Below are 13,795 nucleotides of genomic sequence, written 5' to 3' on the forward strand. Positions count from 1 at the left end.
GCCTAAAATTATGTTTGTTTTGTGGCGATAAAAGCCGTAATCTTAAATCTCATAGCAGCATGACTGCACTAAAATAGACATAGACTATTTATATAAAATATACTATTTTATTTTAACATAATTTTAGGTTCCAGATTCATTTCACAACTTTAATTGCAATTAGATCGTCAGCAAGTAGTCAGTTTGTTTCATTAAAAAAAAACACTGCAGTTAGGTGTGACATCATCCAATTAACACTGCCCCCTGCTGGTGTTATTCATGCTGTGATTGGTTGATTAACAGCACCTGCTGAGCACCTGCACTCTTCCGTGTTGACCTCCTACAGAATTGAACCCCAGCTGAATCCGACCGGCCCGGATAACAATTTGAATTCCTGAACATGCTTACGGTCAAATGTGCTTTACTTGTCATCCTAATTTTGATCGCCTGCTGCCGAGGCAAACAGGCAAAGACAGCAGGTTTGACGAGAACAAGAATGCAAAAGCCAAAAATGTAAGATTTTCTTTTCTTTGAAAATGTCTTTGTGTTCTTCCCTTCGAAGGTGGCTTTAGAGATGAAGAGGTTGAAGCAAAAGGTGGAATGTTTGGTTTGAACTCCACCGATAACAGGACACGTTTCACTTGCGGAATGATGGCGAATTTTGCTGCCGCGCTGCTGTACGGAAGCACCTTTGTTCCAGTTAAACGGATAGAGATGGGAGATGGTGAGTGTTATTGATTATGAGCTATTAGGTTAATTGTATTGTATTGTATTGTTGGTAGGGCTGGGCGCTTTGGTCTTCGAATGAAAAACACAAGTTCCTGTAATGGTTTTCTTCCTCTCTTTTGCTTGTGGAAAAGGCAAATGACTGGCATTTTCCTGCCTTTTATTTTCAAGAATTGGGAAAATGTTGTTGGTCTACTTGTTGGGGATGATTCAAAATCCGTAGGTTCTTGTTGGAAGAAGTTACCTCCATAATAAAATTGTCAATAATAATAATTTATTTATTTTCGTTTTTTGTGAACTGAGAACTACTTTTCAGCTTTAAATTCCATGGGCTGCCAATTTGATATATACGTCTGAAATAAGAAATTTACTTAAATTACATTTGTTTAATTGAGATTTATTGATATGAAGATGTTAATCAGGACTGTGAATGATTTTATCACAATAGTTAGGAACAGTTAAATATCATATGCAACACTATTTCTATAAATCTTTGCAAAATGTCTACATTTTCTAATGATTACTTCAACATTCCAAAAAAATAAACTCATCGCTGCTAAATTATTTTTAGAACAGGCCTGTGCTCACCTTTTGTGACCCATGTTCTGGATTAACATAATCAGACCACAAATTTGTATTAATTAATAAAACAAACTAATAAATAATTAATAAATAAAAATCCAGTGTTGCAGTACTGCCCCCTATATGTCCCAATTGGAACTACATCTTGTAAGGAAAAGCAAGTAAAATATTTAATAACTAAATAAATTCTCAACATTGAAATAATTTAACAAACAAAAGATTTGTATACATTTAAAAGTGAAACAAATAGAGAAGCAGCTTCCTAAAATAACTTATTCATAAGAATGGGAAAAGAGCATAGATTTCAAAAACATTTCCACTTTGATACCGACTTCACTTCTGTTGGCATCTTATTCTATTTGTGTGCAGCATAACGGCTAAATGCTGCTTCACCATGTTTACTTTGAGCTCTGGGATCCACTAATTGACCCGAGTCTGCAGACCCCAGAGTCCTATTGGGTTTATATATTCAATTAAGATTTTTTGAATGAAATCAGGACCTTAACTATTCAGCGATTTTTATTTTTATATAGACCAGAAACCGAATTTTAAAATGGATTCTATAGTTGACTCGCAGCCAGTGCAAAACTTTTAGTACTCTTTGGTCAGAAACATGTTTTTTTTATTAACTTAAAAATGAGCAAAATAGCCCACTGTAGTTCTCTGTTTGCTCAGTTATAAGTAATTAGCATAACGGACCAAGAGAGTCCAATAGGGTCCAAATTCATATAATTACAATACAGTTGGTCCACGGTCCTCCAATACAATTGTGTGTGTACCATGTGGCTGGTATATTGATGTTTTTGTCTGCTCACAATTGCCTCCGTGACTTTTGTGGCGTTCTTTTGGACAGGAATGTTTTTCCACTGGGTGTGCTGCGCCGGCATCTGGTCGGCCGCCATGGTCGGAGACGTGATGCTCCACTCGCCCAAATTCCATCCTTTGGCGATGCTCGGTGGGGTCATCTGGGCCACGGGTATGAGATGGATGATATCTGAGTGAACGCTGGATATATAAAAAGTGTACACACCCCCTGTTTAAATGGCAGGTTTTTGTGAGAACAGAGACCAAGCTCTGAATCCTTTTAAAACTTAATGTGACCTAGAACTTGTGAAACTTAATTTGGAAAAAAATTGTTACTGAGGCTGCTATCATCATTTAAAATGAGTCTGATAACCCAAAAGAAACAGCGTTAATTTTTTTTTCCTGCTAATAATGTAACTTTATTTTAAACTTTTTATTTAACTTTTTTATTCTAGCCATCTCCCACCTTTTTCTTGTGCTGTGACTTTTTTCTTGTAATATTGCACCTTTTTTTTTTTTTTCTCGCAATAGTTCAACTTAATGAAGTTTTTCATAATAATCTACATTTTGGCTCCTGACAGCGATTTAGTGTTAAATGTCAGCTTCACGCTGATATTCTTATTTTTCTTGCAATTAACTTTTATATTCTTGCAAGATTAATTTTTTTTTCTGGTAATATTGTATCTTCATTTCTCTGAATATTGTAACAAGTGTTTTCTCCCCTTTTGATATAGTGACTTTTTTTTTTTCCATTATGACTTTTTTAACAGAATATTGTGACCGTTTTTTTTTAACACAAATACAGCTTGTAACATTTTGCGTCCAATATAATTGCTTTTTTTTTGGGGGGTGATATTGTGACTTTTATTGGACTTTAAAGCAAATTGCCTCATACTAAAATGGACCTGAATGTGTTCATTTCGATTTTTTTTCCACGTTGGGTTTATAGTTAAGTCTGGACCGGATTCAGATTTGACATCTTCTCGCCTGTGCTTTTTTTTTTTCCTCCGGGAAGCTCAGGTGAGCACACTAGAGTGCCAAGTGTGTCCATCAATAATTTACACTCTGCCATTTTTGAGAGCCAAGTATAACAGTGTTCATAAAAATAATGTTTTGGAAAGCTGTGGTGATGAATTATGTCGTCCGTAAATGCGAGCAATAAGTTCTAATGATGACGGTTTTCACCATAAGCGGTCGGTGAAGTTAAAGTCCACCTGCAATTCTGTCCTTGTGCCTAATTTTCAGGCAGCGTGATGGTCGTAACCATCGTCAAAGCCATCGGGCTCGGCCTGGGGATTTTAATGTGGGGCTCCTTCAGTTTGCTGATTGGCTGGGCCACTTCAAGGTGACTTAATTGATTTGAAATTCATCTAAAACGGCACCAGTTTTGTCTGATTCGTGTCTGCCGTGGCTCAGATTCGGCTGGTTCGGGATCCCCGCCGAGGACGTCTCGCGGCCGCTGTTGAATAACTGCGGCGCCGGATTGTGCCTTCTCAGGTAACCGATTTATTTTAGCAGCAGCAAGTTGTCAATACGAGATGTCTTCAAATTGCATAGAAGAGTAATGTTGGCGTTGTTTCCCTGAAAGACAAAAAACCTTAATCTACTTTGACCAAATGAAAATCAATAGGTCTTGTTGTGCTGCCAAAGATTTTGACCCTTTTGAACTCAAATACTTCCATACCTCATGTCCTGTTATCCTTCAAAATGAGGAACAAAATACAAAATAATGTTGTTGTGTTTTTTTTTTTTTTTGCAATTGTTGAATATGAGTCTAAATCAATGATCTACAAAATTTTATTTATTTTTTTACGCAAGTGGTTTGGTCTACTTGTTGAATATCGTTCAAAGTCAATAGACTTCTTGTCCAATCAAAATCAAGACTCATCATTCCAAAGGTGAAAACTGTGATTAGGCAGGGAAGCAGGGTTATTATAGTTTTGGAATTTTCATTTTAGTTAGTTTTTATTTTATTTATTTTTTTAGATTTAGTTAGTTTTCAGGGCAATTCTGTTACCGGTAGTTTTTATTAGTTTTGGTTGGTTTCTGTATTAGTTTTCATATATATATATATATATATATATATATATATATATATATATATATATATATATATATATATATATATATATATATATATATATTTTTTTTAAAGTGTATTATTTGTGTGCAGTACTTGATAAACACCATGGAAAAAGCAACACATTTCTTACCTAGACTTTTTTTGTTATAATTATAAGTTTGTAACCGTAAAATATAGTTTGTTAGTTTTCGTTTTTTAAAGTGTTTTTGTTTCATTTCATTTCCAATTTTTATTTTATTTTAGTATTTTTTTTGGTTAGTTTCCGTTAGCTAAAATAACCTTGGTTTAGCAGTTTTTCCTTTCTCTCCCATCAGCACCTTGTCTTTATTAGTACTCACCATTAAGAATAAGTCACACAATAAGCCATTTTGGAAGATGTAAAAAAAACAAATCAATAAAGCACTTCCAGATCTGACTCGTGTTTTTTTTTTGTTTTTTTATTCCAGTGGCGTCATCTTTTTCTTCGTGAAAACAGACGTACAGCTTCATCCTGATCCTGAAATTGTTCCGTTACTCATCGACAGGGTTGGTACAATTCATGTTGCTCATGACGTAATTCCCTCAGGCATTGTGGGTAAACCTGCTCTTATATTTATGATTTATTTATCTGTCCCGCAGCGAACGTCGTCCGGCTCCTACAACCCCACTTCGTCCAAGTTCTGGATCGACTTTGTCGGACCCAGGCGCAGACGCTTCATGTGAGCTAAATGACTGATTCTGTATTTACACAATAGATTTGGAATTTTGATAAACCACGCCCCCAAAACGCTAATTAGATTATCACAGTGCAGCACAGATTCAGCCTTTGATAGTTAACTTGTCACAACTGGTCTGTCATACTTGACCGGTAGACACTTTTGTGATCCCATCTTTGCTGTGTGGCGTCCCACAGGGTTCAATGTTAGGTCACCTCCTTTTCCACTCATCTATCTACTGCCATTGGGTCAGTTCATTGAAAACTTCAACAAACTATATCGATTACGCATCCATCCATCTTAACCGCTAAAAAGTCTTTACAAAAGTTACGGGGGTGCTGGAGCCTATCCCAGCTGGCTTCGGATAGTCGGCGGGGTACACTGAACTGGTTGCCACCCAATCCAGCTATCGCTTACGCATAATTCACAAAAAGTTAGGGATATTGGACTTGCGGGTTAAACAAAAATGCGACCATAACGTTTACATGTGAAATTAATTTGACCTTTTCTAAACTTTTAAATGCACGCTTTGTTTCAGTTCTCTGAGGAACAAATTTCAGTCAACCCCCTGTTGTATCCCCGACCCCCCGCAATAGTTCTCGACCCACCAGCAATAGGCAGCCAATTGGCAATATTTCATCTCGGTTTGCATGTGACTTGTAAGCCTCAATCGGGTGTGGATGGACGATATTGGCCACCACGGAGCTACTGGGCCTCACATTTGCTCGTTATTCAGGGTGGCTGTTAGCGGTGTACTGAAAGGTGTACTGTATTGTTAGTGAACACGTTACTGGGGAAAAAAACAAGTCAAAGGTTTGAATTGAACATGTTTTTATGTTTCCATGCCTCTTAATTTTCTCTTAAAGGTCTGCTGTGTCAAAACATTGTCAATTTCTCTGGCTGTGTAAAATGGAAGTTGTGTGAGCACAAACTCGATAAAAGCTGACAGCAGGGATCCCTCGCAACACCACCTCCGATCAGGGCGGGGGTGCTTGTGGATATGCTTGGTGAACCGCTCAACCTTGTAGAGTTGTTTTATTAGAGTTTAACGGACACCTGAAAGTGAGCCATTATGGCAGATTTCCTGTGTCTTTTCATGCATGGGTGCTTGAGACAATTTTGTGGGTCTACTCATGGCCGACATGCCCACCAAATTTTATAATGCTAAGTGAAACGGGTAACATGGGCTGAATTTTTTAAAACTGTGCCGTTACTGTAGTGAGTACCAAAATGGCCACCTTTCCTGTGTCTTTTCATATGGCTTCTTTAGACATTTTTGTGGGTCTACTCGTGGCCGACATGCCCACCAAATTTCATAATGCTAAGTGAAACGGGTTACAGGGGCTGAATTTTAAAAACTGTGCCGTTACTTTGAGTACCAAAATGGCCACTTTGACCCAAAATGGCCACCTTCCCGGTGTCTTTTCATATGGCTTCTTTAGACATTTTTGTGGGTCTACTCGTGGCCGACATGCCCACCAAATTTCATAATGCTAAGTGAAACGGGTTACAGGGGCTGAATTTTTAAAACTGTGCCGTTACTGTATTGAGTACCAAAATGGCCACTTTGAACCAAAATGGCCACCTTTCCTGTGTCTTTTCATATGGCTTGTTTAGACAATTTTGTGGGTCTACTCTTGGCCGACATGCCCACCAAATTTCCTAATTATGAGTGAAACGGGTTACAGGGACAGCATTTTAAAAAAACTGTGCAGTAACTGTATTGAGTTCCAAAATGGCTACTTGGACCCAAAATGGCCACCTTCCTGTGTCTTTTAGTGCATGGCTTTATGTGACTTTTTTTGTTGGTCTATTTATGATAGGCATACTCATCAAATGGGGGGCTGAATTTTTCAAAATTGTGCCATTTACTATAATGGTTCCCAAACAAAATGGATGAACATGTCTGCCAAGTATGAGTAGAATATTTTTGGACGGCCATGTTGGATCCATCCATCACGGTCCAATTTCTCGCCGTCTTCAGAGGTTGCCTGCTGGCCGTGTTGTCGGGCGTTTTGTACGGCTCCTCCTTCACGCCAATGCTCTACATCAAGACTCATTCGTCATACCGCGACAGCATGTTCCACGGAGCCAGCGTTTACGGTGCGTATCATGGACCACACGGTGTACAAATATGTCCCAAAACTTTTTGTTTTGCTCCCCGCAGACCTGGATTACGTCTACGCGGAATGTTGTGGAATATTTGTGGCCAGCACGGTGTACTTGGCCATCTATTGTGTCGCCATGAAGAGCAGGCCGAGGATCTACTCCAGAGCTATTCTGCCAGGTCAGTCCTACACTAGGGAGCACTGGTTCGAGAGTCACTGTCCCGCCTGTCTTCCATGTCTCCCTCCATCAACACAGCTGATTTGATGAACAGGATCAGTTATCAGGCTTCTACAGAGCTTGCCGAGTTGATCATATGATTCAGCTGTGTTGGAGGAGGGAGACGGGGAAAACAGGCGGGACAGCAGCTCTCGAGGACCTGGAAAAACTCACAAATTTAAAATAATATGAAATCACTAACTGTAAAACACACAATATTTCTGTTCTTTTACCAAAAAAACTCCATTAGAAATACATATATTAACTCTTTGACTGCCAAAAACGTTAAATAACGTTTAGTAAAATCCTATGGAGGAGTGCCAAAGACGTTAAAAGACGTTTTTTTTTTTTTTTTTTTTTCAAAACAGGGGTGAAACTAACCATTTTCTATTGTTGATTACTGAAAAACGGAGTAAGGTAGAAACAAACTTTTTTTTCTGATGAAAGATGAGAGTCCAATCTTTCATTTGGTAGTATGTGTGTTTCCATAGTCCAAACACATAATTTTCTGTGGACCTTGAAAGATCAGTCAAAAATGCTTAAATCGGCTGGCACCCACGGCATCCCTTTTCTGAAAACGTCTGGCAGTCAAAGAGTTAATTGTTAAATTATGTTTACAAATATATCGTAATTCCACAAATATGTTATTTAATGGAAACTTTAAAACCCTGTGTGTATGTTTGAGAAATTAACTACTTAACAATAAAAAAATTGTAATTTTACCATAATTTCTTTGGGAATTGACCAAAAAATGTTTTAAGTGAAAATGACTACAATTTCTGTAATATCCTATAGATGGTAGCATTCATTCTATTAACATTTATTTTGAAAGGACTGAGATAAACACTGTAAAAAAATAAAAGGTAATTTTCCAGCAGCTGGGGCGCCAGAAAATTACTGTGAAATAACAGAAAATTACTTTCTTTAAAAACACGAGACAGTAATTTTCTGGCGCCCCAGCTGCTGGAAAATTATCTTTTTTTGTTTTTGTTTTTTACTATTAATGTTTTACAGTGTACATTTGTTTAGACAAATGATGGTGACAAAACTAGTTCTTAGGAGTTGATGTTGAGCCGTTTTCCATGGTTTTCTTGATGGCCAAAATGGAGGAACACCATACATTATTTCAAGGACTTGCGAGAACCATGGAAACCAATACATGAGATGAACTTCATCCAATGAATTTGAAGTTCTTAAGTGTCCTTTTATCAGGGCTAGTCAAAGAACAAAGCTATGAGTCAGTGGGCCTTTTTGTAAGCTTCCCTCCCACCCACCGGGATCGTCATCACCTCCGAGAGGCAATCTAAGGCTGCCACTTATTTTCAACTGCCAATACGCTACACGCTCGCAGTACTCGCTGTGTGATGAATCGATGTGCTTACGTGCACAGCTCACATTTTTTTCATCCTTTTTTTTTGATTTTACATTTTTAAGCTATTGTTTTTGTTTGTCTGAGTATTCATTTGATTGTGTTTGGTTAACAATGGAACGTTTCATAATTTTATCAATTTAAAAACAAAACTAAATTGTATTATATTGTTATTTTCATTTGAAATCATTTTACAATATTTATGTATTGTATTTTATTGTAGTATGTTGCTGGATTTGTTTTTGTTTTTTAAATTGTATTGAAATATTTCATTTTAGATAAATTTGATATTTTATAAAAAAAATCATTTACATTTCAGCTTAATAAATTCTTATTTACCATATTTTTATGTATGTGGGGGATTAGATGACATTTTATGTATATTTTAATTTTTTTTAAATAAATTTGAGTGCATTTTATCTTTCAATTTTTTTATTATTATTTTTTACATCTGTTTTGAACATTCATTGCTACACATTTTTAACATTAAGTTGTATAGTCTCCTGATTACTACCGGTAAACAAACATTAAAGATAAAACAACCTGTGGAAATCAGAACTTTACAGATGAAAAAATCTTAGATTAATTCTCCTTTATGGTAATGCAAATGTAAAAAAAAAAAGCATTAGTATTTGGATATATTTATTTATTTTTACATTGTAATTTAAGTTGAAAAAAATCTTACAAATTTTTCCCAATATTTATCTATATTTTTTAACATCCCCTAATTCTCATGCAAGTTCTTATGTTGGGGAGAGATGTTTTTTTATTTACATTGGAATTAAATACAAATTGTTCACACTTAAACACATCTATCCATTCATCCAACCACAGTCATGAATATTATTGGTGAAGCAGCACGTGACTCCATGCCCCAATGTTGTTTTTTTGGATGTGCTCAAATGGATGATTGTACATCTATCACGGAGCGGCTCCTGTTGAGTAAAAGTCCAAAGATAGTATGTTTAAAAAAATAATCAAAATAAGACCGTTTTATTGCAATAATGTTATGAATTTGTTGCTTCAGGCCTGTTGTCGGGATTGATGTGGACGACGGCGACGTACTGTTGGGTCCTGGCCAACAATTATATGAGCGCCGTGGTCACGTTTCCTATCGTGTCAGCGGTGAGTACACGTACCAGAAGTAAACCCTCGCATAGTTGCATTTCCATGTCAAAAGTTGCATCTTCCGTAATTGGTTGGAATTTTTCTGTTGGCGGGTTTTGTGCTCAAACTTAAAGCAATACTTGCTTTGGCGCCAATGTTAGGTTTAATTCATGTTTTCTTTTTGTTTGCGTTTGAGATGTCTTATTTGATTGGCGGCCATCGAATGAGTCTCGTGTGTACAGTCAAAAAGCAACGTTTCAGTTTACCCATGTGTGATGCTACGTCTTTTTGTGCTAGCGTGTTATCAAGGCTAGTATGCTAGCTGATATTATTGAGCCATGTGAAGATTGTTGGTCTTGAAAAAAAATGCAATTACGCAACGGTCATCATGTGGGTTCATGATTTTCGTGTGTGTGCTAAAAGAATAGTGTTGCTGCTTTACGATCATCTCGTTTAGAAATGCTAACTTAGAACCTCCAGAGTCGAGAATATCGGACTTGAGCTGATCAGTGTCATACAATAGAAATGATGGAAGATGATACTGCTATAGTAACATGTTGCTAAGAAATATATATATATATATATATATATATATATATATATATATATATATATATATATATATATATATATATATATATATATATATATATATATATATATATATATATATATATATATATATATATATATATATATATATATATATATATATATATTTAAATAAAATTATATATATATATAATTTTATTTTTTCTGCGTTAAGATAATTTTTTAATCACATAATAATTTCAAGTCTTAATGTGTTGTTTTTAAGTAAACACTGGCTTTCAGTATTTTTAAAAAATACATTTTCCATTTGTCTTTTTTCTTACAATTGTGATTTATTTTTAATTGCCTTGTTTTCAATGTATATTCAGTTTATTTAATTTCACATTTTTGTATTTAGTTTGAAAAAAAAACTGTTATTCCTTAGATGTGTTTTCATTTCAATAATTTATGCATTTGTTTTTACACTGAAACTCAATCATTATCATCATAGTTTAACTTGGTATTTTTCTTAGTTTCCATCTTTTTCAATAATGCATCTATTATGATTTTTTTAATAAAAATATTATTTTACATTCTAATGATTAATTTTCATTAACTAGGTTGACGTTATAATCTTTCATTAATTAATCATGTATATTGTAAATTCATACATGTTCACTTCTTGAATGCTATCTATTAAATTTTCATTCAATGCATGTATATTTTAATTTTGTATTTTTGGTTGCACTGAAACGTGCATTAAAGTTATTTTTTCTTCATCTTCTGTAAATTGTCTTCCTTTTCATTTACAGTTTTTTTTATATATACCTGGATTATTTTCTCCTGTGAGTCAGTCTGCAGCCCATTCAAAAAGAATCATCAAAAATAGCGCATGTGCTTATTTGTGCATGATTTCATTTTCGAGTGCAGTCTTTCCGCCGTCCAAGGCCATTATCTCCATTCGCCAGTGGCCCTGATCCTGTTTTCCCCAAATTCAACCAACTCCAACTGAGTCACGCTTGGCTCAGTTCAATGTCTTGCCCCAACCACCCCCCCCCCCTTTTTTTTTTTCCCTTTTTATGCTCGCCGCCGTCCTTCGTATTTGCTTGATTGAAAGGAAACTCTTGACTGATAATGTCTGAATGTCCTCTCAGGGATGCGGGCTGGTCGCTGCACTCTGGGGAAGCCTGCTCTTCAGAGAGATTAAGGTAAAAATAATAAATATATTGTGTGTGTGTGTGTATACATATATAGGTGGGTCCAAAGTCGGCCTCCATTCTGAAAATGTGCTCTGTAACTGCTTCCTTGTTTCCTTCATTTTTCCATCTGCAATGCCACCTTATGAGATCATTCCTCACTTTCTTTCCTTCCTTCCCTCATTTCCTCCATCCATCAAATATGTGTACTCTTTTCAAATGACATGATTTTTGGCCTTCCCTGTGATTTACTACGCTCTTGCTACTGTTTTGGTTGTCCTCAGGGGCTGGTGAACTGCTTAATCTTCTCACTGGCGTCCTGCGTGGTGCTGGCGGGCTCCTTGTTGACAGCCATTTCCAATCTGTGATTTCTGCATGCGTGTACACAGTACTGCACTTTCTTGATCCGTTGCAAGCCTGTGGAATGTTTTGCATCAGCTCCTGACTAATAAACCTCAACAAATCTGTCAAATGAATATGGAAATTGTCAGGCGCTCGCATAAATTCTGTGGAAAAATAAACCATCTGTCAATATTTACACCGAGTGGTCTGACTGAATATATATTAAGTGCCAATCTGTTCACGCATTGGCTCTCTTAATAGGCTAATATTTTATTTGGCTTTGAAGTTCCGGCAACATGTTGGGGAACTGAAGTTGTTGGGGAAGGATCTGGCCTCGACACCAATGTCATAAATTTGAGGCATACGTACAATGTGATTTTTGTTTGTTGGATCATTTTGAGGATGCTTGTAAACTGAGCGATCCACATGGAAGTGGCAGAACATGTTAAGACACAGGACTCGTGCCTGAAATTGAACGTTTGATGTCGTCAGTCATTTTGGGTGAATTCTAGAGGTCGGTACTTTAACAAACTCTTACGAGGCAATTTGCTCAAATGAGACCAGTTGTGAACATTTTTGAATCAGGGTTAGAGGGCGGCTACCAATACCAGCCTTATTTTAAGGTACTGGTATTCACAATGGTACTTTTGTGGTCATTTTATGATCAGGAACTAGAAATTAGAATAAAAAATTGCCATTTCATGCAATCTTAAAGAAAAATGCTATTCTTATGTGTCTTTATTTTTTTGTAAACGTGTAATCATATACAGTATGTAATAGTGGAACATCTGAACTTAATTTAGGGTGTTGGGGTTATTGCTTAGTTTTGAACACATCCCATTATTAGAGGGTGTGCACACTTTTGCAGCCACATTGCATTTTTTTTTCAATTGATCTGCACAGATTATGTCAAAAAGGTGCCAAAACATTCTTGTGCAATCCTATTTGAAATCAGTTTGTATTTGATTGCTTAGTTTTGAAAACAGCCACCTCCCATTGTAAGGGTTTGCCCACTTTCGCGCACATTATTGCAGGTTTTTTTTTTTTTTCACTTGAGCTGCACAGATTGTCACAAAGGTGCAAAAAAAAAAAATCTTGGGTAATCCTATTTAAAATCAGTTTGAATGTGATTGCTTAGTTTTGAACACAGCCACATCCCATTATAAGAGGGTGTGCCCACTTTTGCAGCCACATTATTGCAGGGTTTTTTTTTTTCACTTGAGCTGCACAGATTGTCACAAAGGTGCAAAAAATATATATATCTTGGGTAATCCTATTTAAAATCAGTTTGAATGTGATTGCTTAGTTTTGAACACAGCCACATCCCATTATAAGAGGGTGTGCACACTTTTGCAGCCACATTATTGCAGAGTTTTTTTTTTTCACTTGAGCTGCACAGATTGTCACAAAGGTGCAAAAAAAAAATATCTTGGGTAATCCTATTTAAAATCAGTTTGAATGTGATTGCTTAGTTTTGAACACAGCCACCTCCCATTATAAGAGGGTGTGCACACTTTTGCAGCCACAATATTGCAGGTTTTTTTTTCCACTTGAGCTGCACAGATTGTCAAAGGTGCAAAAAAAAAAATCTTGGGTAATCCTATTTAAAATCAGTTTGAATGTGATTGCTTAGTTTTGAACACAGCCACCTCCCATTATAAGAGGGTGTGCACACTTTTGCAGTCACATTATTGCAGGTTTTTTTTTTTCACTTGAGCCGCACAGATTGTCACAAAGGTGCAAAAAAAAAAAACTTGGGTAATCCTATTTAAAATCAGTTTGAATGTGATTGCTTAGTTTTGAACACAGCCACCTCCCATTATAAGAGGGTGTGCACACTTTTGCAGCCACAATATTGCAGGGTTTTTTTTCCACTTGAGCTGCACAGATTGTCAAAGGTGCAAAAAAAAAAATCTTGGGTAATCCTATTTAAAATCAGTTTGAATGTGATTGCTTAGTTTTGAACACAGCCACCTCCCATTATAAGAGGGTGTGCACACTTTTGCAGTCACATTATTGCAGGTTTTTTTTTTTCACTTGAGCCGCACAGATTGTC

At 36.3% G+C, this 13,795-nt stretch overlaps 1 protein-coding gene across 1 annotated transcript; it reads left to right on the top strand.

Annotated features, from left to right (window-relative positions):
* The first annotated feature begins 290 nt into the window (after positions 1–290).
* Positions 291–11,935, top strand: tmem144b (transmembrane protein 144b). The gene is made up of 12 exons (XM_077578055.1): positions 291–458; positions 542–703; positions 2,141–2,263; positions 3,337–3,436; positions 3,508–3,588; positions 4,621–4,699; positions 4,793–4,872; positions 6,854–6,972; positions 7,037–7,156; positions 9,591–9,688; positions 11,356–11,409; positions 11,682–11,935. The coding sequence occupies exons 1-12, from the start codon at positions 380–382 to the stop codon at positions 11,763–11,765; spliced, it is 1,179 nt and encodes a 392-aa protein (XP_077434181.1). The 5' UTR covers positions 291–379; the 3' UTR covers positions 11,766–11,935.
* Positions 11,936–13,795: the final 1,860 nt, after the last annotated feature.

The sequence above is a fragment of the Vanacampus margaritifer genome, chromosome 10, assembly GCF_051991255.1.
Source record: "Vanacampus margaritifer isolate UIUO_Vmar chromosome 10, RoL_Vmar_1.0, whole genome shotgun sequence".
NCBI lineage: Eukaryota > Metazoa > Chordata > Actinopteri > Syngnathiformes > Syngnathidae > Vanacampus > Vanacampus margaritifer.

Coding starts and splice junctions, on each gene's coding strand:
- tmem144b (XM_077578055.1), top strand. CDS start 380: ATGCTTACGGTCAAATGTGCTTTACTTGTCATCCTAATTTTGATCGCC. Junction 704..2,140: donor ACGGATAGAGATGGGAGATG/GTGAGTGTTATT, acceptor TCTTTTGGACAG/GAATGTTTTTCCACTGGGTG. Junction 6,973..7,036: donor CCACGGAGCCAGCGTTTACG/GTGCGTATCATG, acceptor TGCTCCCCGCAG/ACCTGGATTACGTCTACGCG.